Source organism: Exophiala dermatitidis (genome assembly GCF_000230625.1).
Source record: "Exophiala dermatitidis NIH/UT8656 unplaced genomic scaffold supercont1.5, whole genome shotgun sequence".
Taxonomy (NCBI): Eukaryota; Fungi; Ascomycota; class Eurotiomycetes; order Chaetothyriales; family Herpotrichiellaceae; genus Exophiala; species Exophiala dermatitidis.
This window is the reverse complement of record NW_008751650.1, coordinates 728444-750523: the sequence shown is the minus strand read 5'-3', so window position 1 is coordinate 750523 and position 22080 is coordinate 728444. Positions and strand designations below refer to the sequence as shown.

The 22080-nt window shown below is 51.7% G+C and overlaps 11 protein-coding genes across 11 annotated transcripts; 5 read left to right on the top strand and 6 right to left on the bottom strand.

Moving 5' to 3' along the window:
* Positions 1-435: 435 nt before the first annotated feature.
* Positions 436-1882, bottom strand: HMPREF1120_05877 (uncharacterized protein; the record flags this gene model as incomplete). The annotated part of the gene is made up of 2 exons (XM_009160066.1): positions 436-1475; positions 1540-1882. The coding sequence occupies 2 exons, from the start codon at positions 1880-1882 to the stop codon at positions 436-438; spliced, it is 1383 nt and encodes a 460-aa protein (XP_009158314.1).
* A 355-nt stretch (positions 1883-2237) lies between these two features.
* Positions 2238-4471, top strand: HMPREF1120_05875 (YEATS domain-containing protein 4). The gene has a single exon (XM_009160064.1). It carries the CDS (start codon positions 2493-2495, stop codon positions 3228-3230), a length of 738 nt encoding a protein of 245 aa, XP_009158312.1. The 5' UTR covers positions 2238-2492; the 3' UTR covers positions 3231-4471.
* HMPREF1120_05876 (D-amino-acid oxidase) lies at positions 3299-4366 on the bottom strand (the record flags this gene model as incomplete). The annotated part of the gene is made up of 1 exon (XM_009160065.1): positions 3299-4366. One exon carries the CDS (start codon positions 4364-4366, stop codon positions 3299-3301), a length of 1068 nt encoding a protein of 355 aa, XP_009158313.1.
* A 935-nt stretch (positions 4472-5406) lies between the features above and the next one.
* Positions 5407-7128, bottom strand: HMPREF1120_05874 (uncharacterized protein; the record flags this gene model as incomplete). The annotated part of the gene is made up of 1 exon (XM_009160063.1): positions 5407-7128. One exon carries the CDS (start codon positions 7126-7128, stop codon positions 5407-5409), a length of 1722 nt encoding a protein of 573 aa, XP_009158311.1.
* Positions 7129-7368: 240 nt separating this feature from the next.
* HMPREF1120_05873 (uncharacterized protein) lies at positions 7369-8271 on the top strand. The gene has a single exon (XM_009160062.1). The coding sequence runs from the start codon at positions 7634-7636 to the stop codon at positions 7937-7939; it is 306 nt and encodes a 101-aa protein (XP_009158310.1). The 5' UTR covers positions 7369-7633; the 3' UTR covers positions 7940-8271.
* A 10-nt stretch (positions 8272-8281) lies between these two features.
* HMPREF1120_05872 (60S ribosome subunit biogenesis protein NIP7) lies at positions 8282-8851 on the bottom strand (the record flags this gene model as incomplete). The annotated part of the gene is made up of 1 exon (XM_009160061.1): positions 8282-8851. One exon carries the CDS (start codon positions 8849-8851, stop codon positions 8282-8284), a length of 570 nt encoding a protein of 189 aa, XP_009158309.1.
* A 246-nt stretch (positions 8852-9097) lies between these two features.
* On the top strand, positions 9098-11405 carry HMPREF1120_05871 (uncharacterized protein). Its single transcript, XM_009160060.1, has one exon. It carries the CDS (start codon positions 9227-9229, stop codon positions 11291-11293), a length of 2067 nt encoding a protein of 688 aa, XP_009158308.1. The 5' UTR covers positions 9098-9226; the 3' UTR covers positions 11294-11405.
* A 568-nt stretch (positions 11406-11973) lies between these two features.
* Positions 11974-14143, bottom strand: HMPREF1120_05870 (uncharacterized protein; the record flags this gene model as incomplete). The annotated part of the gene is made up of 4 exons (XM_009160059.1): positions 11974-13120; positions 13184-13267; positions 13316-13441; positions 13500-14143. 4 exons carry the CDS (start codon positions 14141-14143, stop codon positions 11974-11976), a joined length of 2001 nt encoding a protein of 666 aa, XP_009158307.1.
* A 2816-nt stretch (positions 14144-16959) lies between these two features.
* Positions 16960-18270, top strand: HMPREF1120_05869 (50S ribosomal protein L14e). The gene is made up of 4 exons (XM_009160058.1): positions 16960-17044; positions 17100-17240; positions 17301-17564; positions 17656-18270. The coding sequence occupies exons 2-4, from the start codon at positions 17115-17117 to the stop codon at positions 17710-17712; spliced, it is 447 nt and encodes a 148-aa protein (XP_009158306.1). The 5' UTR covers positions 16960-17044; positions 17100-17114; the 3' UTR covers positions 17713-18270.
* Positions 18271-18473: 203 nt separating this feature from the next.
* HMPREF1120_05868 (uncharacterized protein) lies at positions 18474-19396 on the bottom strand (the record flags this gene model as incomplete). The annotated part of the gene is made up of 2 exons (XM_009160057.1): positions 18474-18918; positions 18987-19396. 2 exons carry the CDS (start codon positions 19394-19396, stop codon positions 18474-18476), a joined length of 855 nt encoding a protein of 284 aa, XP_009158305.1.
* A 1449-nt stretch (positions 19397-20845) lies between these two features.
* On the top strand, positions 20846-22040 carry HMPREF1120_05867 (nascent polypeptide-associated complex subunit alpha). Its single transcript, XM_009160056.1, has 4 exons — positions 20846-20928; positions 21068-21351; positions 21450-21508; positions 21560-22040. The coding sequence occupies exons 2-4, from the start codon at positions 21106-21108 to the stop codon at positions 21879-21881; spliced, it is 627 nt and encodes a 208-aa protein (XP_009158304.1). The 5' UTR covers positions 20846-20928; positions 21068-21105; the 3' UTR covers positions 21882-22040.
* Positions 22041-22080: the final 40 nt, after the last annotated feature.

The window sequence follows — 22080 nt, the reverse complement described above, 5'->3', positions numbered from 1 at the left end:
GTGGGAGGGTCTGAATTCAGAATAAGCGAGGCAGTCCTCGCCTGATGCGATCGGGCAGAAGTGGACCATTGTGGCGTCAACTGATCAGACCGGCAAGTTCCGCTCGAAGGGGATCGGCGGACTTTGAGATTGCGCCGGTGAGCTTCTTAGATCTCAATATGTTGACCGATTGCGCGATGCTTGAATTTGTCTTGTATCGTCGGGATACTCAGATGTGGTAAGAGTTACAACATTTCCCGTAGCGAGCAATGTTAGAAAGAGCTTTTTTCCGGCTTGATTGGTTATATCCAGCGGAGCCTTGCCTCAACGTAGCTAAGTGTGCGTCGTTATAGACAGCGTATATGTCTCGCGGAGAAGTGCTATTGATGGGACCATATCAGACGATATTGTAATGTATAGAGGATGTCTTTCCATATTGGGAGGCAAATTAGGCAGTCAACGGTTGTCTTCAGCAGGCTGAATAAACTCATGAGATGTGGTCACAATGACCTTGTCGTCAAACCAATGTTGCTGGAATCCATCCAGATATTTGACCATCTCGAGGTTCGGATCAAGGCCAGCATCAAAGACGTTTGCTTTGGCAGTCGGCAACCACGCATAGCCCTCCTTTCCATGACCGTTCTCACGGAGAATATGAGCCAGAGCCAGGTATCTTCGTACCATTGTTCTGGCGTCAGATGTTGACAGCGCTGCACTGAGGGCAAGCCATTCTACCCCGATCCAGCTCTTAGCTTTTGTGGCGGATGGTTTAGGATACCATCCGTCTTTTTCGAGGTGGTACATGGCCAGGGCGAAGCAAGAATCTGAATTACCGCCCATAGCGGACTGTGTGATGAGGGATATCCACCGCGGGCTATGCTTCTCAACCTCGCCTAGTTGATTGAGAATCATCTCGGCGGCTCGTGGGTCGCTCCATTTTGAAACACCCTCCCGGAGGGCCATGTCAAGATCCTCTTGGACTGCATCTGACTCGCCGCCTTCTTCAAGATGGTAGAGGTAATGGTCGGCAGCGTCGTGAAGCAGTTTCCAAGGAAGCTCGAAGCTCCGCAGGAACGGGAGTGTTTTATCTTGCTTCTGACTAGGTTCAAGCATAGCGTACAGATCTTTGGCAAGCAGATAATTTTCCTCTGTGACTTGCTTTTTCTGCGCGCTCTGCAACATGTGCCAGAGATATATGGTCATTGCCCTCCAATCCGCTCTTGCCAATGCCATTTTCTTGATATAGTCATATGTCTTCTGTCGGAGGCCGCCGCTCGATTTGACTTCGGCCAAAGCGGTGTCAATGGCAGCATCTTCATCTCCATTGTCAAAGGCGACTTGCAATGCATAGATGCCTAGATGCGCCATCTTCTTGATGTTTTGGAAATGGAGGTCGGCTTTGCCAAAGGCGTGGAAGATTTGACGCAAGATATTCGGGTCCTGAAGCAGCTTGGCTTCTAAGGAATTCAAGGTTGATTTGTAGACTCGTTGCCATTCTGTTTTTTCATTATCATTGTCAGTAAGCCGCCCTATCACAGAAAATCGACGTATAATGCTTACGCTGGCTAGTTGCGGCCATCCTAACCGCTGCGTTAGGCGCGCATTTGTTTTGCTGCAGCTCTCTCCGGTGTTGGTTTACCAGTTTTACCACTGTATGTACCGACTGGAAACCTAGCCGTCGGAGGGTTCCGGCAAGGTCGGCCGTAATGTAATAGTTAGAGGGGTTGGACCCTACCAGAGCATCAATCTGATTCCTTGAGATTACCGATGGCTTGTAGTACGTGGGCAGTTTCTTTGCCCTGCATGGCGGCGATGATGACCACAGGCGGTAAACATGATAGATATACGGCGTCGGTACGCCCAAGGAAACCTTCCGCAATACGCGCAAAGGCTCGAGGTACATTGTGGGAGATCAACCGCATATCCTGAATCCCCGGCACAGCACTTGATGGCTGTAGCCCGAGTTTGACGGTGCCTCACGCTGTACGTGACGCATTGAGCACACAGGTCGTTTTCGAGGGAGCAGCAGTCGTTGTAACAGACTGCAGCAGATTCAAGGCCCCGAGCAACAAGCAAGGCCCAGCACTGTGCAGTGAGCGAACTACCTGGTGTCCAGGCGAGACATACGACTGTACATGGACGTTGCGCGGGCAAGTTCCCGAGTCGAGGGAAAATGGCGCCGCTCTGTGTTCAGGCGTTTCCTTTAAAGCGGCACAAAAGTTGCCGGTCCACGTCGATTTACGGTTTGTAGAGACGGACTGCGGCGACCTTCGTTACGACGTGAATGCCACCCGCGAGCGACTTCAAGTTCATCTCGCGTGCCATCCAATACCCCCATCCATAAGATGGCCGCTGGGAAGTCTCATATGGACTTTAGTAGATACTAATATAGCCAACCACACGACGACGAGCGGCCTATCCTCACTTTACATTCGTCTTGTTGCGACTGGCTCCCTTACTACCTCCGTTGCTATTCTCTCACATAAACTCGCTGGACGATCTCGCCAATCACCATGCCTGCTCCGACTGGAACCAAGCGCGTTCGAGGTGTTCAAGTCTACCGCCCTTTCATCTATGGCACTGAAGCTGTCCCCTTTGATCCCGAGAACCGTCCCAAAGATGCCCCTGCGGATCATACGCACAGATGGAAGGTCTTCGTTCGTGGAGTCAACGGCGAGGATATTTCGTACTGGCTCCGGAAAGTTCAGTTCAAACTTCACGATACGTACGCTAACAGCGTGCGGATGATCGAAAGTCCACCCTTCGAAGTGGAAGAGACTGGATGGGGTGAATTCGAGATTGCGATTAAATTCTATTTCGTCCCAGAGAGCATGGAAAAGCCCCAACAGATTTGGCATGGCCTTAAATTGCACCCATACCATGGTGACATTGAACAGCAAAAGAGGGACAGAAGTATGATTTCCAGTGTGTGCTACGAAGAGGTTCTCTTCAACGAGCCTGTCGAGGCGTTCTACGACATCTTGACCGGCGGCACCCAAGGAACAAAATCAAAGAGTGGCAAGGGAAGCAAAGGGACGATCAAAGCTCCACCTACAGCGGAAATTCCTCTAAAGAGTACCCCGGGGAACAAATTCAGCAGAGAGGAGGAGAATAAAGAGCTCGACCGCTTGACCGAGGCGGTGAAGACAGTGCAGAAGCTGATCGCGGAGGAAAAGACCAAGTTGGTCGAGCAGGAAGCGAAGCTTCAAGAACTAGAAAAGACCGAAGGAAAACCTGTCAAGAAGAAGTGAACACGCCTTTCTACCCGCGCATGGAGTTTGTACTCCGAGATATATGCCATGAGAAGCTGCCGGACAACTTATAATCGGGCCCTGGGAGCCTGGGATCCCTTGACAAGTTCGACAATCTTCTCCGCCGCGCCCCAGCTCAACTCATAGCCACGTCCGCCGGCACCGTATCCATGGACGATTGTCTTTCTGGGAGATATCACCTCGGTTTCGATACGATAACCGCCTTCGCGCCATGGCCTTCTTCCAACATTATCCTTTACCACGTCGAATTTATCGACCGAGTCGACGAAATCCGGATAATAGCGAACACTCTGCTGCAGCAACTTTTGTCGGGTTTCCGGTCTTGGACTTGTCTCCGGGTCATCCAACTCTTTTGTTCCGCCCACGATTGTCCCTCCGCCACAAGGACGAGGGATAAGGAAAGCCCAAGTCCCATCGCGGTTCTGCCGCGTCACCGTCTTATCGTATTGCTGCTTGACCAGCACGGTCTGACCACGGATATATTTCACCTTGGGATCCTGGTCGAAATTGCGACCAGAACAATTGACGATCGTGTGGACTCTACCGATGTTTTTCAGCTGGGCGAATTCAAACACCTCCGCCGCGCTCGATAGTCGGTGTTGCAGGATTCTGCCTCCCCTGGAAACAAAGCGGTTCGCCAGCCATTCGCAGTATATTTTCACATTGACGCAGTAGGTCTGATACTGGCAACCCCATTTCGCGCCCTCGGGCAGTGCAGCCTGATCGAGGATGCGGAACTCGTCATTCGGGAATGCATATATGTCCCCGGTCTTTAGGGCCAGCACCTCCTTCGGAGGATCCTCGAGGTATTCGACTCCCAGGAGAAGTTCGACGCCTGCCTCTGGGTTCTGCTTTGCGATCTGTTGCATCCTTTGCGCGGTCCTGTGTGCCAGCCTCGTTTCTTGTTGCAGCTGTGGCGTCGACCCTGGCACGGGGCGGTAGTGTGCTCCTGCCCACATTGAAGCATAGTCGGCCGAAGGCGATGATGTGCTTGGAGTTTCGGAGGCGATGATGACAATGGGCGTCTCGGGATAGTCGGCCTGCAAGAGTGTCGCGACGGAGAGGCCTGTAACGCCCGCTCCGATGATAATGATAGGGTCTTTTGAGGATGACATTTTTGCCCTGACCTGCCCTGCCTTTCGGAGAGTCGATGTGAATGGATCTAGTATATAGAGAGATAGAGAGGTTTATAGAAAAAACACCTTTCTCTTCAGTGCCAATGCCGATGCTGAACTTTTGTCAAATCTCTGTGTATCCTTCGAGTCTCAAGACAGTCAAAAATATGTAAACTCTTTTAGTATGCGGATAAGCTGAGTCGGCGTACGAGCATCTGGTCTGTTGGTTCGTCTATCCCAGTTTTTCTCTTGAAGAATTGGAAATGATATAAGATAAACGTTCCGAGTCTCTCAGGCTCAGACTGTCGGCCACTCAACTTCAAGATCAGATCTTCCGCTGCAGTGTGCTACGACCAAACGTCAGCGTCAGCGTCAGGTTCAGAAACACCGCAGCGTGCCCTTTGACAGTGAATGTGGGGAAGATATGATATGGGATGCAGTAAAGAGGTAAGGTATGGTAAGGTACTGCTGGAGGTGAGTACCTTACCTAGGTATGGGGTTATTTTACTTTGAATATTAAAATGTCGCAATTCCTCGCCCTCATTCCCCACTGAATTGGTAATAATGGCGGGGGGCGGAGCCTTGCTGAGGACTCGACTCCGAACTATGGTATATACCACTGTAGAATTACAGTATTCTACTGTAGCAAATAAATATAAGACTTCAGCTGGGAAGGGAAGGGACTAGTTTTTATGTTATATTGATATAATTGGGTTTCGAGTTCACCGTCGCTCTTCGAGCGAGGGCTGACCTCACAAAAACGCAGAAAGAAATATTCTGTTGCTTGCTGATACGACTTTCCTCAAAGCGAAATTGAAAATACCACGGTCGTCCAAAACCAACATACCATCAAGACTAAATAAATGGCCGTTCTTGGAATAAACAATCCGTCGTGTCTCGTCTCACCCACCATTTACTCCCGTAAGCGTTACTTTCCTTTTTGTTCCCGACACAGACTCCTCCTGCCTCATGTTTTTCGAGGGAGGAAGAGAAGAGGAGTGTAAATGTGATGATGGTGGTGAGTAGCATATTTTAATAAATCAACACGTTCCGTTGCGACCCGTAACCGCCCTAACAGCCAGCGCTTCGATGCGTCGGGCGTACAACTCCATAGAATGGGCGGTTGGATCGCCGAAAATGACCTGTCGAAGCTGTTCGTCCCGGACGACCGAGGCCGTCACATCAGATTCATCGCCGCCCTTGGGCACGCGCAGAACAACCTGACGGCCGGCATTGGAAAAGGTCGCCGGCGGCACTTCCCACCACAGCTTGTGTGTCGCTGATTTCAAGTTGGCTTTCGACTTGAGTTTCTTTATCGGCTTCAAGTTCGTATTCAATGACAGATCGAGTCGAGACATTGATACCCCAAGTAGCGAAGTTAAAGGCGGAGTTGGCGCCGACACAGTAGCCTTGATCTCGCAGGGCTTGTTGTTTTTGGCGGGGTTGGTGGAAGTTGAAGTAGAAGTTGGAACTGGACTGGCCAGTAGATCAACCAGGCTCTTGACATAGGGCTTTTCAGCGCGAGCAACAGGATCGCCCTCGTTGATAAAGGCATGAAACAGACATTTACGCAGTCTTCCATCGGCAGAGTCGGGTTTTTGTAAGGGCAACAAACTAACAGGCGGCGCGCCGAACGTGATGCAATGGACTCTTTTGAAGCATCCCGTCAGGATGTTGAGGTCCGACTGTACCGTCTCGGCGAGCATATGTGCATACAACAAAGCCGCGACAGCTCCGCCGGCGCTGTGCCCAGTGATCAAGAGGGAGCAACTGGTCCGACTGGGGTCTTCCTCGAGAAGATGGCGCAGCCTCGCGGCGATAGGTTGTACCATTGCTTTGGCGGTTTTCAGAAACCCCGAATGGCACAGGTTGCCCTCGTCGTCGAGAAACCCGGAGGGCGAGACCGGCTCTGTGCTCAGGTTGACTCCCCAGTCGCGGATGCTGAGCATACTGGTCCCGCGGATCGCGAACACGATCGTCTTTCTGTCGTCGCAGGGGATTGATTTGATTACCATCGCTTTCGTGCCTAGTCGACCGTCGGCCGATACGAATTCCTTGCGCTCGGCGGCTGACCGGGGCGAGTAGTATGCGTCTAACGAGGATTGTGCTGCGAGACATAAGAGGGGATATGTTGGCATGTACACGCGCAAAGGGGGCAGAGACGCCGGTAGTCGTGAGTTCATGTAGAAATCGAGCTTGGAGAATACGTCCACCTGCCGCTGTTGAGGCTGTTGTGGTCGAGCTTGCTGGCTTGGTAGGCCAAATCTCGTCCCTGTCCGGGACTTTTGTTGAGGCGTCCGCGATCTCGCTGCATCTTGACCTAAGTTGTTCAGTTCAACTTGATCATGGTTAGGCAACTCGTCCAGCGATATTTCAAGGGCTTCTGGAGAATCGCAGAAGGCTTCTTCGTCAATTAGCGATATCAGGTCGCATAACTTGTCGTCGATCTTCTCTTCCAAGTCCTCGTCGGCAGTCCGCAGCGGTGGACAGACATTGTCAACCCGCGTCTGGGACTTAGTCCAGCTCTGCCGAGATCTGTATACCTGCCGGTCAGGGCTGGGATGTAGAGAAACTGTAGAGGCGTTGTATGCTGGCGGAATAGCGTCCAAGTGGGGACCCAGTCGAAGTGCGCATGGTGGCTGCTGCTGCAGGGCCGTCGATGTGTTCAATGATGAATAGGGAGGAGGACGGACAGAAGCAGCTGGGTCTATAGTAGCCTCGCCCTTCCGGCGTTTGCGTGAATCATTGAATAAAAACAGCATGGTGATTTCTTCATTTAATGACAGAGCCACATCGCAGGGATGTGTCCAGTTTCGACATCCCAGAGAGGACGGAGAGACCTTGGTTTATCTGGAAGGACGATGAATCTTGAAGGCAATTGCACATCGCCGGATACCCTATTTTTGAAGACGATCGCCGGCCTGCTATCGATTGATTGATGTTGTGCTTCGCTCTCTCTGCCTCGTCGCCAGTTTATAGCCCGGCCGATCCAAGAGAAGTGGTTCCTATAATAGTCCTCTCATATCATGACGCGGCTCATGCCCCCCAATGAACCTCATCCGGCACATTCGGCGCGATGTCTGCGCCACGACAGGCAACCAATTAGCATGAAAAATGTATCCCACTTAGGCGCCCACAGGTCGCTTAAGCCTTCTCTGTACTACGCATTGGTGCATCTATGGGATAGGCGGTGCATGACAGCAGTTAAAGGGCACATAAGGTAATGATGTGAGCTAGTAGGACACGGGCAGTTTGAAGAACACTCAAATGGCGTCAATGGAAACTAGGTTCGTGCGGTATCCGGCCGAACTGCCAACAAGCCTCAGTTTTGTGAGCCGAAAAGCCTTGAAGAAATCCACTGCCTGCATTCAAGCTCTTGCAGCCTGCCCAAGGCTCTTATTACCCGAAACTCCGCAGATGAGGATGCAAGAAAATCCCTCTAAATCGTCGCGGAGGAAACCCCTTTGCAAGCAAGGGGACACAGCGCTCGGGTATTGGCCAAACAAGTCTTGTCGCAAAACGTATAGCGATTTTGTCTGGCTGGGCTTGATATTGGTGCTGTCGATGATTTGACCTCTGCTCTTTGTCGTGCCCTAGAACCCCTCGGGCTCTGACTATGGCGCCAATCAAAAGAAGCTATCTGCAGGTTTTCCGGGCTTTCTGCAAGAGCATGCAGGGAGGAGTCTCGGGTTATGGCGTCTCTTGTCAGACAACGGGCATGCCCAGCAAAGATAGAGCAGCTCATCGTTTGTTGGCGGTCGGGCGGTCGGGCGGTCGGTAATGGGTAACTGGTGCCATCGAATGTGTCTTGATCGGTCGCAGGAGACTCAGACAAGCATAGTCTGACCTCTCCCAGTTAAGCCAGCCATACCCAGTACTTTCATGGAGCATATCTTCGTAAATCTTCTCTTTTCCTCACGTCGTAAACAAAGTATCCTCCTCCCGTAGATACTCGCCCACATCAGCCTGTCGAAATGCAACCACAGACGTAGGCTCCAACTTCCTCGCCTCAGCAGTCGACCGTGCAGTAACCCCAAACCCCAGTGGCGTATCATCCATGGCCAGAATCACCACGCCTGAATGTTCCGGACAATCTTCACTCCACCGACCAACATGCGCCTTAACGACGTTGCCGCCGTACAAAAAAGGCATCTCGCCATTCGGCTTGATCCACAACTTATATCTGGCGTGCGGCGCAATCACATCCAGCGCGGTAATATGTAGCCTGAACTTGCCCGTCTTCGTGAACTTGCCTATGCAAGTGCCCAACGAAAGGAGGTTGTCGCGTGCAATTGAGGTCGCGAGATTGGCAATAGAAAGGCGAACGTAGTAAACTCGAGACCCATGCAGGCGGAAGACATGTCGGTCGTTATTGTCGTCGTCAGATGAATCGCTGGGCGCAATCAATTGGGTCAGCGAGCGGCCGGTGTAGTTGGCCAATTTGCTGAAGAGGGTTTGCGTCTCAACGTCGGTTAGAGGCCTCATGGTGAAGATTTTAGGCCGGTAAGAGGAAAAGGAGGATTGACAGGTCTCAAACACTGCACACTCCGAGGTGGTTTATACTGTAACGCGGGCGCTTCAGAGAGACGGCTTTCAAAGAAAAAAATGTCGACGGTCAAAAAGTTCCAGAATTGGGGTCGGAGTGAGACGCCCGGCCACTCACTCACTGCAGGTGTTTGTAGCGGCTCAAGTTGGAGAAAGTTGCACCCAAAATCCCTGGTACCAGTATCTCCGACCTTGGCATGTTTTATCTCCGGCTTTCTCAAGAAATTTTGGCAAAAAGCGCCCGATTCGGCTCGAAACAACTTGAGGCACGCAGCGTCGTGTACCTGTATTCAACAGACGATCCGGCATACAACGATGCCTCATGGACGCCCCGCCAAACGCAGGCGGGTGACCCCCCCAATCGACGACAGCAAGCCCTCCGAGACCATCAAGTCGTCGGAACTTTTCGCCCGCGCCGCCGACTGGGATCTTGAGCAAGAGTACGAGCAAAGGGCGAGAAACAAGAAACGAAAAGAATCCAATCGGCTGCCTATCAAGACCGCCGAAGGGCGACTTGAGCGTGTCCAAGAAGCTGCGCCCGCCAAATCGCAAGACGAGGACGACTCGGACAGCTTTCTCGGGTCAGGGTCTGAAAACGAAGAAGACGACGCAGCCGACTCTCCTCCCACAGAAACTGAGCCCGTGCCCCAGATTCCGATCAAGCAGCAGATTCTATCTGCAAAGGAAGAAATCGCTCGGCTAGCGGGACATCTCAATGAGGATCCAGAGGAACATGCGGGTGCTTTCAAAAAATTGGCTCAGATAGGCGGACCCGGCTCGCCTGTCGCTGTCCAGAAACTGTCTCTCGCCGCGCAGGCGGCCGTCTACAAGGATGTCATCCCGGGGTACCGGATACGAGCGTACAAAGACGAAGACCTGGGGAGCAAAGTGTCGAAAGATGTGCGACGGACCCGACAATATGAACATTCTTTGGTGACTGGTTATCAAAGCTACGTCAAACGGCTAGCGAGCCTGGCGAAAGCCAAAAAGAGCGATCCAGATGCATCGGCGCTGCGCAGTGTTGCCATCAGCTGTGTCTGCACGCTGTTGCTCTCCGTGCCGCACTTCAACTTCCGCACGGAACTGTTGAATGTGTTGGTGCACGAGCTCGCCAGCCGCGAGGCCACGCCGGACTTTGTGAAATGCATCGAGACATTGGAGAAGTTTTTCGAGCAGGACGACGACGGTGCACCGTCTCTCGAGGCTGTCAGTCTTCTCAGCAAGATGATGAAGGCGAAAGACTATCGCACCCGGGAAGAAGTGTTGAATACTTTCTTCCACCTCCGTCTACTGTCCGAATTGGCGCCGACGTCCAACCAGTCCGAGAAGCCAGGAGACATCTCGAAGTTACACGGAAAGAAAGTGAAGAAAGAAAAGTTCGAGCACCGGTCCAAGAAGGAACGCAAACTCGCCCGTGAGCGCAAAGCAGTGGAAAAGGATATGCGTGAAGCCTCAGCGCTGGTGAACTACGAGGAGCGGGAGAAAATGCAATCCGAGACGCTCAAAATCGTGTTTGTCATATACTTCCGCATCCTGAAGGCCAGGGTACCGGAGCTGATGGGCGCCGTGCTGGAAGGATTGGCCAAGTACGCCCATCTGATCAACCAGGACTTTTTCGGCGACATCCTCGAGGCCCTTAAGGACATCATCAGCCAAGCCGATGCGGCGTCCAAAGGCGAACTTGAACTCGACCTAGACGATGAAACCGCTCAAAAAGAGTTGGATGGAGAGACGGTCCGCAACCGAACTCGAGAGAGCCTTCTGGCCACTCAGACAGCCTTCACGCTCCTGTCGGGCCAAGATGTCTCCAAGGCCGCCTCGAGTCTGCACTTGGATCTGTCGTTTTTCACATCCCATACATACCGCTCACTATACCCGCTGGCCCTGGACGCCGACATTGAATTAGGTCCCAAGTCGCTCCGTCTGGCCGACCCGCATATAACAGCCACCGAACAGCGACAACAAACCAGCAGCACCAATAACAAAGTCAACATCTCCATCCCGATTTTGCTGCTGACACGCGTGCTGAGCTCGATCCTGCTGACCCCGTCGCAGCCGCCTACCACGCTCGCGACGGCCTCTTTTTTCAAACGCTTGTTGACCGTGTCGCTGCAATTGCCTGAGAAATCCGTCCTGGTCGTACTCAACCTCTTGGCCAAGATCGCTGATAAGCATGGTCGCAAGATTGAGGCTCTGTGGTATAGCGATGAAAGGAAAGGTGATGGCGTGTTTCGGGGTGAGAGCGAAACTATAGAGGGAACCAATGTGCTCGCTACGGGCAGTGGGGCGTGGGAAATGGAGCTGCTGAGGAAGCATTTCTGCCCCAAAGTGAAGGAGCAGGTTGCGGCCATTGACAAGATAGTTGCCGGTCTACATAGGTAGATAGAAACTGTCCGATTCCAGTTTCAACATGGACTGTTGGTATATTGTTCCTGTATCTCGTGCAATATAGCCTGACCACTTTCATCCTCCTGAAAATGAAAGAAAGCATGACCTCTTCTGTAAGCGTTTTTCTTCAAGTTACTGGACCGCCCGAGAGGGACAACTGTTCAGCTCCTAGGTGAGCCATACACCATCGTCGCTGTTCCACTCTGGATCATCACGGGTGTTTCCCTGTCTGAGGTGTCCCAATTGACTACTACTAAACCCTTATGGTTGATGGACAAGCACACTGTACTTTTCGAACGGAGTCAATGAGAAACCTGTTGGAGGGAAAGCGAAGCACTTAAGGTAGACTGACTATCCTGATAGCCGTGGGCTTGTCTCTCATAGCTACCTTTTATGACAGCATCCTGGGAGCAGGCACGGTACCTCGTGGTCTGCCAGCTTGTGTGCTGTGCCGTGCCTTCTCGCCCATGTTGCGGTTTTCATCCGCATGCACTTCATTTAGCGGCGAGTTGTGTCCAGCCATGGCATCCTGAAACCATGAGCACAAGCAACGGCAGGTAAAGCTCCATATCGTCTAACAAACCCCTGGCCCCGCTCCCAGACCCCCAGCATCGATCGGTAGGTATGATAAAGAGCTGGCATGGCATTGCGAGAGCTCCCCGATCCCGGCCTTTTCAATTTCGATATCGACCACCACCAACCCTCGGAAGTCTGCGTCGACAAGCACGCACCGCCGCTTGTAACCTCGCCGCAAAACCATCGCTTTTGACCGTATTATTCTGCTGTGCGAACCCGGCCTTGACGAATTTCGGCCAAGTGTTAGTCAGTACCAGCTCCTTGATACTCTGCTCGGCTCTATCGAAGACAGCGGGACCAAATGCGTCAGGAATGCCGATGGTGGAAGGCAATCTGTCGCCGAAATTTGTCATTTTGAGTTCGGGTAGTTGAGGATCTGATTTGAGGGGTGTCTCGACGTTTGTTGTACCAGCACCACAACCCTCGCCACCACCACCACCGCCGCCGCCACTGCTGACAACCGTCGACGCCACGGAGGACAGTTCGAGTATTTCGCCTTCGCACTTGGCTTCGCCCTTGCCGCAGATACGACTCTCCAGATCGTGATCGCGATCCTCAGAAACCGTAGATGACGACCAGTAATTATCGAACGGAGTAGCAGCATTAGACGCAGGCTCGGCACAGACCAATGTAGCGTACTGCTCAAAGACGGCTTCGAGTTCTCGCAGATGCGTCGACGAGATATTGATAGGGAAGTCCGAGTACTTGAGACTGACGAAGGAGGCGTAGATGCCCACTGCCTGTTGGAATTGGTGGCGCATCAACGCTTGATCGGCCAAAAGCGATGGAGGTGGATGGTCCTGCTTGCGTCGAAAGCCAGATCGAGGAGGAGTAGTAGTGGTGGTGCTGCTTATCCAGTCGGCCTTCCACTGGCGTACATGAATAAGGAAACTGATGTTTTCGCCGGAAAAGTCCTTGAGGGCCGAAAACATGAGCAGAGGCGTCGGGTTCACTTGTAGTGTTTTTTCTAGTGCGCTCATCGTGTACATTTCGCCCTGGCGGCTGTTGTTTGCGCCGGTGCTCTTGATGGAGTGGCGAGAGCGAGATCGTGCTCCCGATCCGATCTTGGTAGAACTGGATGTCAATGTCATGAAAGAGGAAGAGCCGTGACAATCTTGTTTCTGTTTCTCTTCCCACTCGGCTATGATCTCTCGGGTTTCCGTCTCGAGTTTGCGGTTCTTGAAGATCTGGAAGAAGGGGACGAAAATCACACAGGCTTGCATGATTACAATAGATGCTGAGAACCTGTTTTTGTTTGTTTGTGAGTGACGAGCGAGAAGTTGGTGATGGTTGACTGTGTGTGCTTACCAGAGTGGTGGGACAAAGTATCTATTCACTGCTTTCATGGGCGGTGCGTAGAGTGCAATCAACCACATTGGTGACGCTGGCATACTGCTATTGTTCAGCAAACAATCAATAGGAAAAAAGGCATTGACTTACCCGGCAATAATACATGCTATTGTCTGGGACCGCCAGCCATGAACGTCGTCGATTCCTCGCACTCGCCAGAGAAGGACGGGCGCATATGCCCATGACCAGAATAATTGCCAGGCAATTGATGGCCACCTAGGTGCCACAATAACTTAGTATAGGCTGCTATTGACGATGTATGGCATTCACCTACCATTCCCATCCTCTTCGGCATCCTGTTCTTGTCGTTACAACTCCCGTAATTCCAAAGCTGGGATGGAACTTGCGAGACATGAGGAAGACGATCAAGGTGAAGACAAACTTGAAATAGTTTTGCTTAGTTTGGAATTCGTGCAATTGAGCCAGCCAGAATGTAACACTCACTTGAACGACCATGCCCATTCCAATCCATGCCATTGTGTTCTTCGTGGCATTGTAAGTCTTCAATCGCTGCCACCACTTTCGCCAACCTCGAGCGGCTGGGCCTTGACCCTGGCGTGATGGTTCAGAGAGAACATCGCTTTGAACATATCGCTTTTGAGCCGTGGCAATGGAAAGTAGCTGGCTGTTTGTCGCATGGAACAGCGCAATCCCGAGTGGCAGGTAGATGCTCATGATCCAGTATTCGGTGGCGCAGGGGAAGTACCCATTCAAGACATATGCAATCATACACAAGACCCAGTAAACGTGAAGCGTAGCCACGGCGCTGATTGCCAGTGGGATGTTTCGCATCCGCAGATAAGGCAGCTTTCGATGCCGGATGAGAAAGATGGCAGCAGGAAGAAGCAGACATGTCCAGGCAATGACAATGCCGATGTAGGTGTTTCCGAGTCCATCGGTGTTGAATCTCGAGGCCATGTCGTAGCCATTTGCGAAGTCGGGCTGAAGAGCAGCCGTACTTCCTCCTGGCAGATTCTTATCAACATTGCGAGGCTGGGCGCCTGTACATGGTGGAGGTGAGGGCGCCATCCGTACCAGCGGGTAAGCGAAGCCTCAAAACAGGCGATTTGGAATAGGAGTTCGAAAAAAGTCACTTGGGAAGAGAATGGGCTAGAAGGAGAGAAGGAGTTGCGGAAAGAAATGAATTGAGTGAGACGAGCGCGTGGTGTTTGTTGTACGCAGCTCGGGGGAGACACACGGTATCCAGCGTGCAGTCTGAGCTACATGTGAACTGTACTGGCGAGCCGAAGGGAAAGTCGCACAGACATGGAGATGGAGACGGGAGCGAGGAAGGGAGCGAGGAAGGGAGCGAGGTTCGAGGGAGAAGTGAGGTGGAAGTGTGGTTGAGGAAATGCAATGCGCTGACCAGCAGTGAATGAGTGAAGCAAGATCACGGAGCAATGAAAGAACATGCAACACTAACACTCTGACGAGCACGATGAAAGGCTTCGTGCAGCTGAAAGAGTTTCCATCATCGCTCGGAACAGTATCTCGCCGTCATCAACGCTTTACCAACACATACACTAGGAGTTTGAGGTGTTGTTTCACCGCCAGCGGACTTGCCTTCGGGTTCTTGCTTCAACTGCGCGTCATGCGCCTCAATGTCCATCACGGATTCTCACTCCCATCACACTTGCTCGAGGCGGCCTTGACGTTCTACATGGTGTTGCCGGTTTTATTTCCAGCCGGCTGTTCTTGCGTGAGGTTCACGCAGATGGAGACGAGTTCGAATGATGACAAGCAGTCAACGAGCCTTGCAGATCGCCAGCCTTGGACGCCAGAAACGAACAACGCGCCACCAGTGAGTGGAGTGCGCATCGTGTCAACACCCCCAGTCAACTTCTAAATTGCCATTGCATTTCATTCCCGTATCATCCTGACATGCAACCCTGGTGGCATATCCCGTGGTAGGTACCTATTCTAACGGCTTTTCCCCCATACTCCAGGTCACCTCTCACAAATCCCTCCCACACTGCCCGGGGACAGGATTAAGCACAGCCTCAGGCAAGCCTGACACCAAACGTCTGATTTCAAGACGGCCAATCGGATCGTGGGTAGAGCATGCCAGGACCAAGCACATCACACCCAATGCCGCTCTCTCATATGCTCGACTCAAAATGTACGGCATGCCTCCCTGCTCCGACGGCAATTGCCGAATGGGAAGCTCTAGAAATGTCCGTCTCATGCCAATGACAACAGTGCAAATCTATCTGACGAGACTGTGCACAACAAATCAGCCAAAGCCAGGCCAATAGTAGGCCAAGTACACAGGTACATCTAGCAGGGAGTTCGCTTGTGTCATGTAGTACCGATCCGTTTGTGCTCTACCGCAGCCCGTGGCATCGTGAAACCAGGATTACGTGAAAGACAGATCGTTTGCACAGGAGAGAACGGTCGCACGACAATCACACCAGAGAGAAGGATTCAAAGAGCTTACAGAGTGATTTCATTCAAAGTGAACAGGGAAGTCCAGTAAGACTACGTGGACGAATTGCCTGTCTCCCAGCAGAGAGCGTTGAATGACATGAGCCTGTCTAGCCTTAAGTCATCAACCTCCGTCAATTCCGATACATCGAGGTGGTTCCAGCAAGGTTTCCGTGAAACCTAGACGCCCGTATCTGGCTCACACGTCCCTATCAGGGTTGCACAACAATTTACAGAGTTGAACCGGTGGAGTGACATTTCGAGATGTTTGGAGGGCGAGTAGTAGGCAGCGACGAGATGCACACTTGCTGCACACGTAGGCCTGCAAAACGGTGCAATACCACCTACCTCGATCGCGTATCAAGAAGATCCGACGAGCCAAAACTTGCGGGACTCGGAGGGAGCAATGCTGAGAGCGCACAGGGGAATATTCGCAGGGCCTGCGTTGAGTAGTCAAACCCTAAATGCAAGACAGTCAGCGTTGACCTCTGACAGAGCAGCAGCATATATGGTGGTTGAAGAAGTCCCTCAGAGATCTTGGTGAAGGGTTACGATCATTTCAAAATTGATCATTTACTATCTAGTGCATAGTGGTGTAATCATCGGAAAGGGGGTACCATAGGCCGAGGATACATACTTGAAAAAAGAGATGGGATGAGCCGGTGAAGACTGATCATGAGTCTATCTTCGTGTATCATGCACGTCCGTGAAGCAAATAGTCTGCCAGTATGCTGAGACTCGAAGGAGACATGCCTGTTGAGATCGTCAGTTATGAACGTGATGATAGGTTGTAGATGCAAATAGAGCAATAGCAACGAGGAATGTTCAGCATATGTAAGAATTGAATATCATCTCTCCAGCACTGTTATGAGACCCCGGCGAGGGTCTCCAGTGCTGAATTCAATCGCAAATTATATCATCAGAGAAGAAAGCGACGGTGATGGGGAGGGCACGGTTGCTTACCACCACAGAAGTACAAGAACAGAGTAGGAGGTTAGACAAAAACATCAGCAATCACAAATATTAGCACCGGTGGCTTCTGAGATATTGTGGAAATCTCAACAGCGCACAGGGTAAACGTATGCACAGTAGTGACGGCTCATAGCGACTACATGATATCGCGATGAGATGTTGGCGGCAACATGAAAGGAAAACGTGCAGGGTGAGTGAACAGGAGGTTCAAAGATTGAAGTTGTTTGGTGTAGCAGCTGCAGTCGAAAACTTTCTAGTTGCCAGCAGCAATCGTTGTGCCAAGATTTCATTCTTGGCGGGTCGCATGGGGCTTGGCGCACACATGTGCCACTTGCACTACAGACTTGAATTGCGCACCACACTTGAACTCCGACGACACAACCAGGCGACAACCATCTTAATATCCCACACAACAACCGTTTGGTACATTCGCCCTCCTCAGCGCACTCTTCGACACCGTTGCTGATATTCGTCACAGTCAAAATCGGCCAACATGTCTAACGTCGATATTAAGCCGGCCGGGTGGAAGTTGGTCGAGGTCGGAAGAGTGGTCACCATCCGCTCGGGACCTTATGAGGGCAAACTTGCTACTATTGTCGAGATCATCGACGCTGGCAGAGTACGTTTCACCGGGGATGCGAGAGTGAAGGAATGCAGACTTACCAACGTTTACACACAGATCTTGATCGACGGTCCCTCGACGAAAGAAGGCCAGGTTGTTCCTCGTCAACCCGTCGCCACGAGCGCTGTTTCCCTCACACCCTGGGTTATCCCCAACCTGCCAAAGGCTGCCGGTAGCGGCGCCCTGAAGAAGCTCTGGGAGAAGTACGAGGTCGACAACAAGTGGGCTCAGTCATCGTGGGCCAAGAAGAGAGAGCAACAAGACCGACGGAGAAACTTGACGGACTTTGAGCGTTTCAAGGTGATGAGACTGAAGAAGCAGGTGAGTTTGGACGCTCCGGCAACCTCGAGCGGACCTGAGGTTTCCATGGTCTGCAACGGAAAGGACTTTGTCTGACATACGGGACCTACAGGCGCGCTTCGAGACCTTGAAGGCACAGGCCAAGATCCGGGCCACGGCGAAGGCTTAAATTCGGCATTGATACCAGGCGTCACATACATTCGGCCGTTTTCGAAGATCAATGGGAGGCATGCGGGTTGTGGGCATGTTGCGAAAACCCCAATTTGTCAGGGGCACATGACAAAATCCCTCCGTGGCTGTGGCTACTTCCCTTTGCCCGCGCGGTTTCTTGCAGGACATGACTTAAATAAGAATTCATGAATTGCGCAAACAATCATCTGAAATGGCAGCAATTGAGCGAGAACGCTTACCTGGCTGTCTGAAGGGCTCGTGGCGACATTGGAGACTGGGTGCAGGATATCAACCGTGCTGCGTCGAACCTGCGAGGTACCCATCCGCGATTCTACTTTTCAACCACGGCAACATTGTGTCCATATCAGAACTCCATGGTCCGAAGACTTCGCCTGTGACATTGATTATTCACGTTTCCTTTTATCCCCTGCATGAGCAGTCTATCCCCTTACTCTCTTCATTTCTCCTGTGCATCCGAGACCTCAGACTTCAATCCGCGCAAACACTGGTCGGCTCAGAAACCCTTCGATTCCAGACCAGGATAGCCTCAAGTGATACTTATGGAGTTGTTTGGCATTCGTATGTTGGTGCTTTTGCCCTGGTTTCGACCTTCCCCGTAGATATCCACCCACCATTTCACCTGCACGTTGTGGTAAAAAAGGACTTCCCAAAATTCTCATCTCGGCCATATAGCACACTCTAGCACCGTGGAACATCCATCTTATCATCCATATAACGTGAGTTTACCCCGGACCAGGGTCAGCTCGACTTCCCCAAATCAGGACACTCTACAAGATCAGCCACCGAAGCAGACGGGGCGTCTTCAAGCAACTTCTGCCGCGCCTGGTCCGCAAGTGAGCCACTAGGCCCCGTCTTCTCTTCCCGCCGATTCAAAAACGACAAATACGTCTGCCAAATAACCGCAAAGAAACCGGACACCGCGAACCGTAGATGCGCCGGGATCAGCGTGAAATTTAGAGCCGTGACTAGAGGCCAGAACTTGGCCGAGCTCACCAGACTTTCCGGCACGGCCGAGACGACACGATGGATTACAACAGAAGGCTCCTGTCTCGTTAATACGGCCTGCATGCCGAAGAAGTAAGTGTTGAAGATGGGCGCGAATAGAAACTGCTGGATGAGGACTTTGACCGTTATCGAAGTCCATCTAGAAGCGTAGTTGAAGTGGCTGCCCAGAAACAGAAACCTTTTATTAAAGGCGTCAACGGACCGCTTAAACTAGAGTCTTCAGCAGCATATGGAAATTCTACCTACCATTTGTAGCCCGGTATAGAAGCCAATCCTCCAATGGTGAGCATCCTCAATGTACGATAGCCGTCGTATGGCTCTCCACCCATTTCTTGCGCCAGTAGGTCGCCGGCCAAATAAGTGGTTAGCGAGGTCGCCAGCGTCGTAGTTTTGGGCCGCCGTCGCTGCATGCGACTGAACCAGCTGAAGAAGTCCTTGACTGGGCCTAGACGATGATACCACAATGGACTGGGCACGTCGATGAATGATGGCTCAGTTGAATGAGGGACCTCAGTTACCACTTGGTTGGGGGTGTCGGGTGTCTTTTGCAGTTCGGCGGTTTTGATCTGGTCTTTTGTCCAGGTGTTGGTCTTGAAGTGTCGCCATCTCGTGGGGAGACGACCACGCCAGTTGCGGTTCAGGAACTGGGTGAACATTGTAGCAATAGACGGGCTCGAAGCCACAAAACGGGCGGCGCTCAAGTTGGCATCGTGAAGCTGTTTGGTTATGTGTGATTGCAGATGCTGGTCGTTGGAAGTACCATCATATTGGAGTGAGAACAACAGTACCACTCACTTACTCTACCACCGTGTATAGAAGTGCTAGTATGAAAAGCTGGGGTGTAATAAACTACATCAGTTGTCTTGATACAAATACAACGTAGACAATCCATTGAGATACAGGTGTGACGTCATGCCTGATTGGAGGACATCTGGGTCAGGGTGATGGATCCAGCTTACCGAGAGATCGCAGTCTTATAGCGCCAACCCAAGATGTTCTTGTAGATGTCCACGTGTGTATATTGTGAAATGGATTTGTAGACCGGGTGGAACCCATGTCATGCACAGAGCGACATAAGCAAAGGAAGATGAACATTGAGTTGGTTTTAATCTTTTGGCTCTTCGCTTCGTGGCTGATCATACCTATCCGCAACGTTACTATCGCCGCGCGAATGCTCCCACACTTTTCGAGTGGAGTATGGAAAGGACACAGGGGGGAATTGCAACCGTATGTGGTAAAGACATCTTTAGTTGAAATTCCCATCAATGCGCAAGAGGCCAAATCCTCATCTAGACCGCCCTTTTCGACACCAATTCCGCTCACGCTCCTTCAAGGCCGGTTGGAGCCAAATGCCCTGTGAGCTTCCCAGGATCGATGTTCATAATGGTACTTAGATGATGCGATGTCATTAGACCCGATTGAGGTATCAAATCGTCCTGCTTCGTAGGACTCAGGCTTGACAGCTTTGACCGGTGCAACCAATGTGGGCGTCTCCAAAGCAGCTCAGCCTTGCAGACACATATTTGATATTGCCAACGTCGACACAAAGCTTGACATTGGGGCAGAATATCAATAGTCGAGGAAAATAATTGCACAAACAAATGTACAACGGTCCCCCAACAAAGCCTCCAACCGCCTCTTGCCAGGACTTGTCCAACATTGAGCTTCTCTGTGATGGGGCTTCACATATCCGGAGGTAAGCAAGCAACCGGTTTTATGCTCAGACTTATCTTTTGGAGAGCCTCCTTCCATTGCCAGTAGTGGTGCAAAGGCTTGCCTAAATTACCGTAGCCGATGCCTGATTCTCCGGGGCAGCCAGGTATAGCTATGGCACGCAACTCATCCTGTGCCATATTACCAGGTCAAATGGCGCAGAGTGCACCTCACACCTAGCTTTGTTTGGGTCGCGGTAGCCACCAAGAACTAGATAAGTTGGACATAGCTATATAACCTGACCATTCTCGTGAAATCATCTGTCACGAAGTCAGTATACGTGTCCAAGTTGTGAACAATTGAGAGTAAGATGATGTGACTTGAAGTTTGGGCGGGGTTAAAGCAGCGCAGGGTTGATTGAACCGCCAAGACTGCTTGTCACTGGAGCTCAGCGTCGCTGCACCACATCGCAACCAGCTTCAACATTGAATCGACAAAATTCGGCCGCGCATCAACGACAACAGAAATAACAATTGTAAGCTGTCTCCCGACTCCAGATCGACTCTTTGGACTGTTTCCGCAGGGAAAGAAACGAAAATTCCGTGCCGGGGAACAACGGAGTGCCTCCGCGGCGTCAATTTCATTGTGGGCTTGCTAACGCAGGGGACGCGCAGGTCGAGCAAACCAGCCCTTCCCTCTTTAGCAGATCACCATGGCAAACCCAAGAATCGAAGAACTTCCGGACGAGGATCCATCCAAGAAGGCGGCAGCTGAAGATGCGTCCGACTCGTCTGACTCAGAACCTGAAGCCACCGGCGAAGGCGAGGCTAACATCCCCGCTGGTTCTGCCGTCGCAGTTCACAGCCGCAACGAAAAGAAGGCCAGAAAGGCTATTGGCAAGCTGGGCTTGAAGCACGTTCCGGGAATCACAAGAGTCACACTGCGGAGACCCAAGGGTGTAAGTAGACACTGCGCAAATGGTGCACGAGACCACGGATGTTGTCCCTGGTCGTGTGGGCTCTGTTGATATACAATGGTCTAATGCATGGTTTACAGATTCTGTTTGTGATCTCCAACCCTGACGTCTACCGATCCCCAACCAGCAACACATGGATGTAAGTTCAATGATGGGAATCACACATGAAGGTGTTTCTGACAACTAGTAGCATCTTCGGTGAGGCCAAGATCGAGGACCTGAACTCCCAGTCGCAAGCCGCTGCTGCTCAGCAACTCGCTGCTGCCGAAGCTGCCAACGCCGACCACTCTGGCCATGACCATGGTGATGAGGAGGGCAAGGGCAAAGCCGCTGAGGAGAAGAAGGCAGAGGAGGAAGACGATGATGATGAAGAGGTCGACGACAGCGGTCTGGAGGCCAAGGACATCGAACTCGTCATGACTCAAGCGTCGGTGTCGCGGAAGAAGGCTGTCAAGGCGCTCAAAGAGAACGGAAATGACATTGTCAATTCCATCATGGCGCTGAGCGTATGATCAAAAGCACCAAAAAGTTGTGGATCTGCATCTTGATGCCTGAACTTCGGTGCTCTTCCTTGAGATATTCGGAGACAGCACCTGAGCTATGTTACAATGCACAGAGCGGGGCATAGTGAAATATGCTCTTAGACGATGCAAGACATTTCTCCATTTCCGTCCTTTTCCTGTTACGCGTCTCGACGGGCGCAAGTAGAAG

Bases quoted from the DNA above. Each gene is read 5' to 3' on its own strand.
- HMPREF1120_05873 (XM_009160062.1), top strand. From the start codon at position 7,634: ATGGCGTCAATGGAAACTAGGTTCGTGCGGTATCCGGCCGAACTGCCA.
- HMPREF1120_05875 (XM_009160064.1), top strand. From the start codon at position 2,493: ATGCCTGCTCCGACTGGAACCAAGCGCGTTCGAGGTGTTCAAGTCTAC.
- HMPREF1120_05871 (XM_009160060.1), top strand. From the start codon at position 9,227: ATGCCTCATGGACGCCCCGCCAAACGCAGGCGGGTGACCCCCCCAATC.
- HMPREF1120_05869 (XM_009160058.1), top strand. From the start codon at position 17,115: ATGTCTAACGTCGATATTAAGCCGGCCGGGTGGAAGTTGGTCGAGGTC. The intron at 17,241-17,300 runs GTACGTTTCACC...GTTTACACACAG, and splicing joins AGATCATCGACGCTGGCAGA to ATCTTGATCGACGGTCCCTC. The intron at 17,565-17,655 runs GTGAGTTTGGAC...CGGGACCTACAG, and splicing joins TGATGAGACTGAAGAAGCAG to GCGCGCTTCGAGACCTTGAA.
- HMPREF1120_05867 (XM_009160056.1), top strand. From the start codon at position 21,106: ATGGCAAACCCAAGAATCGAAGAACTTCCGGACGAGGATCCATCCAAG. The intron at 21,352-21,449 runs GTAAGTAGACAC...CATGGTTTACAG, and splicing joins CACTGCGGAGACCCAAGGGT to ATTCTGTTTGTGATCTCCAA. The intron at 21,509-21,559 runs GTAAGTTCAATG...GACAACTAGTAG, and splicing joins CCAACCAGCAACACATGGAT to CATCTTCGGTGAGGCCAAGA.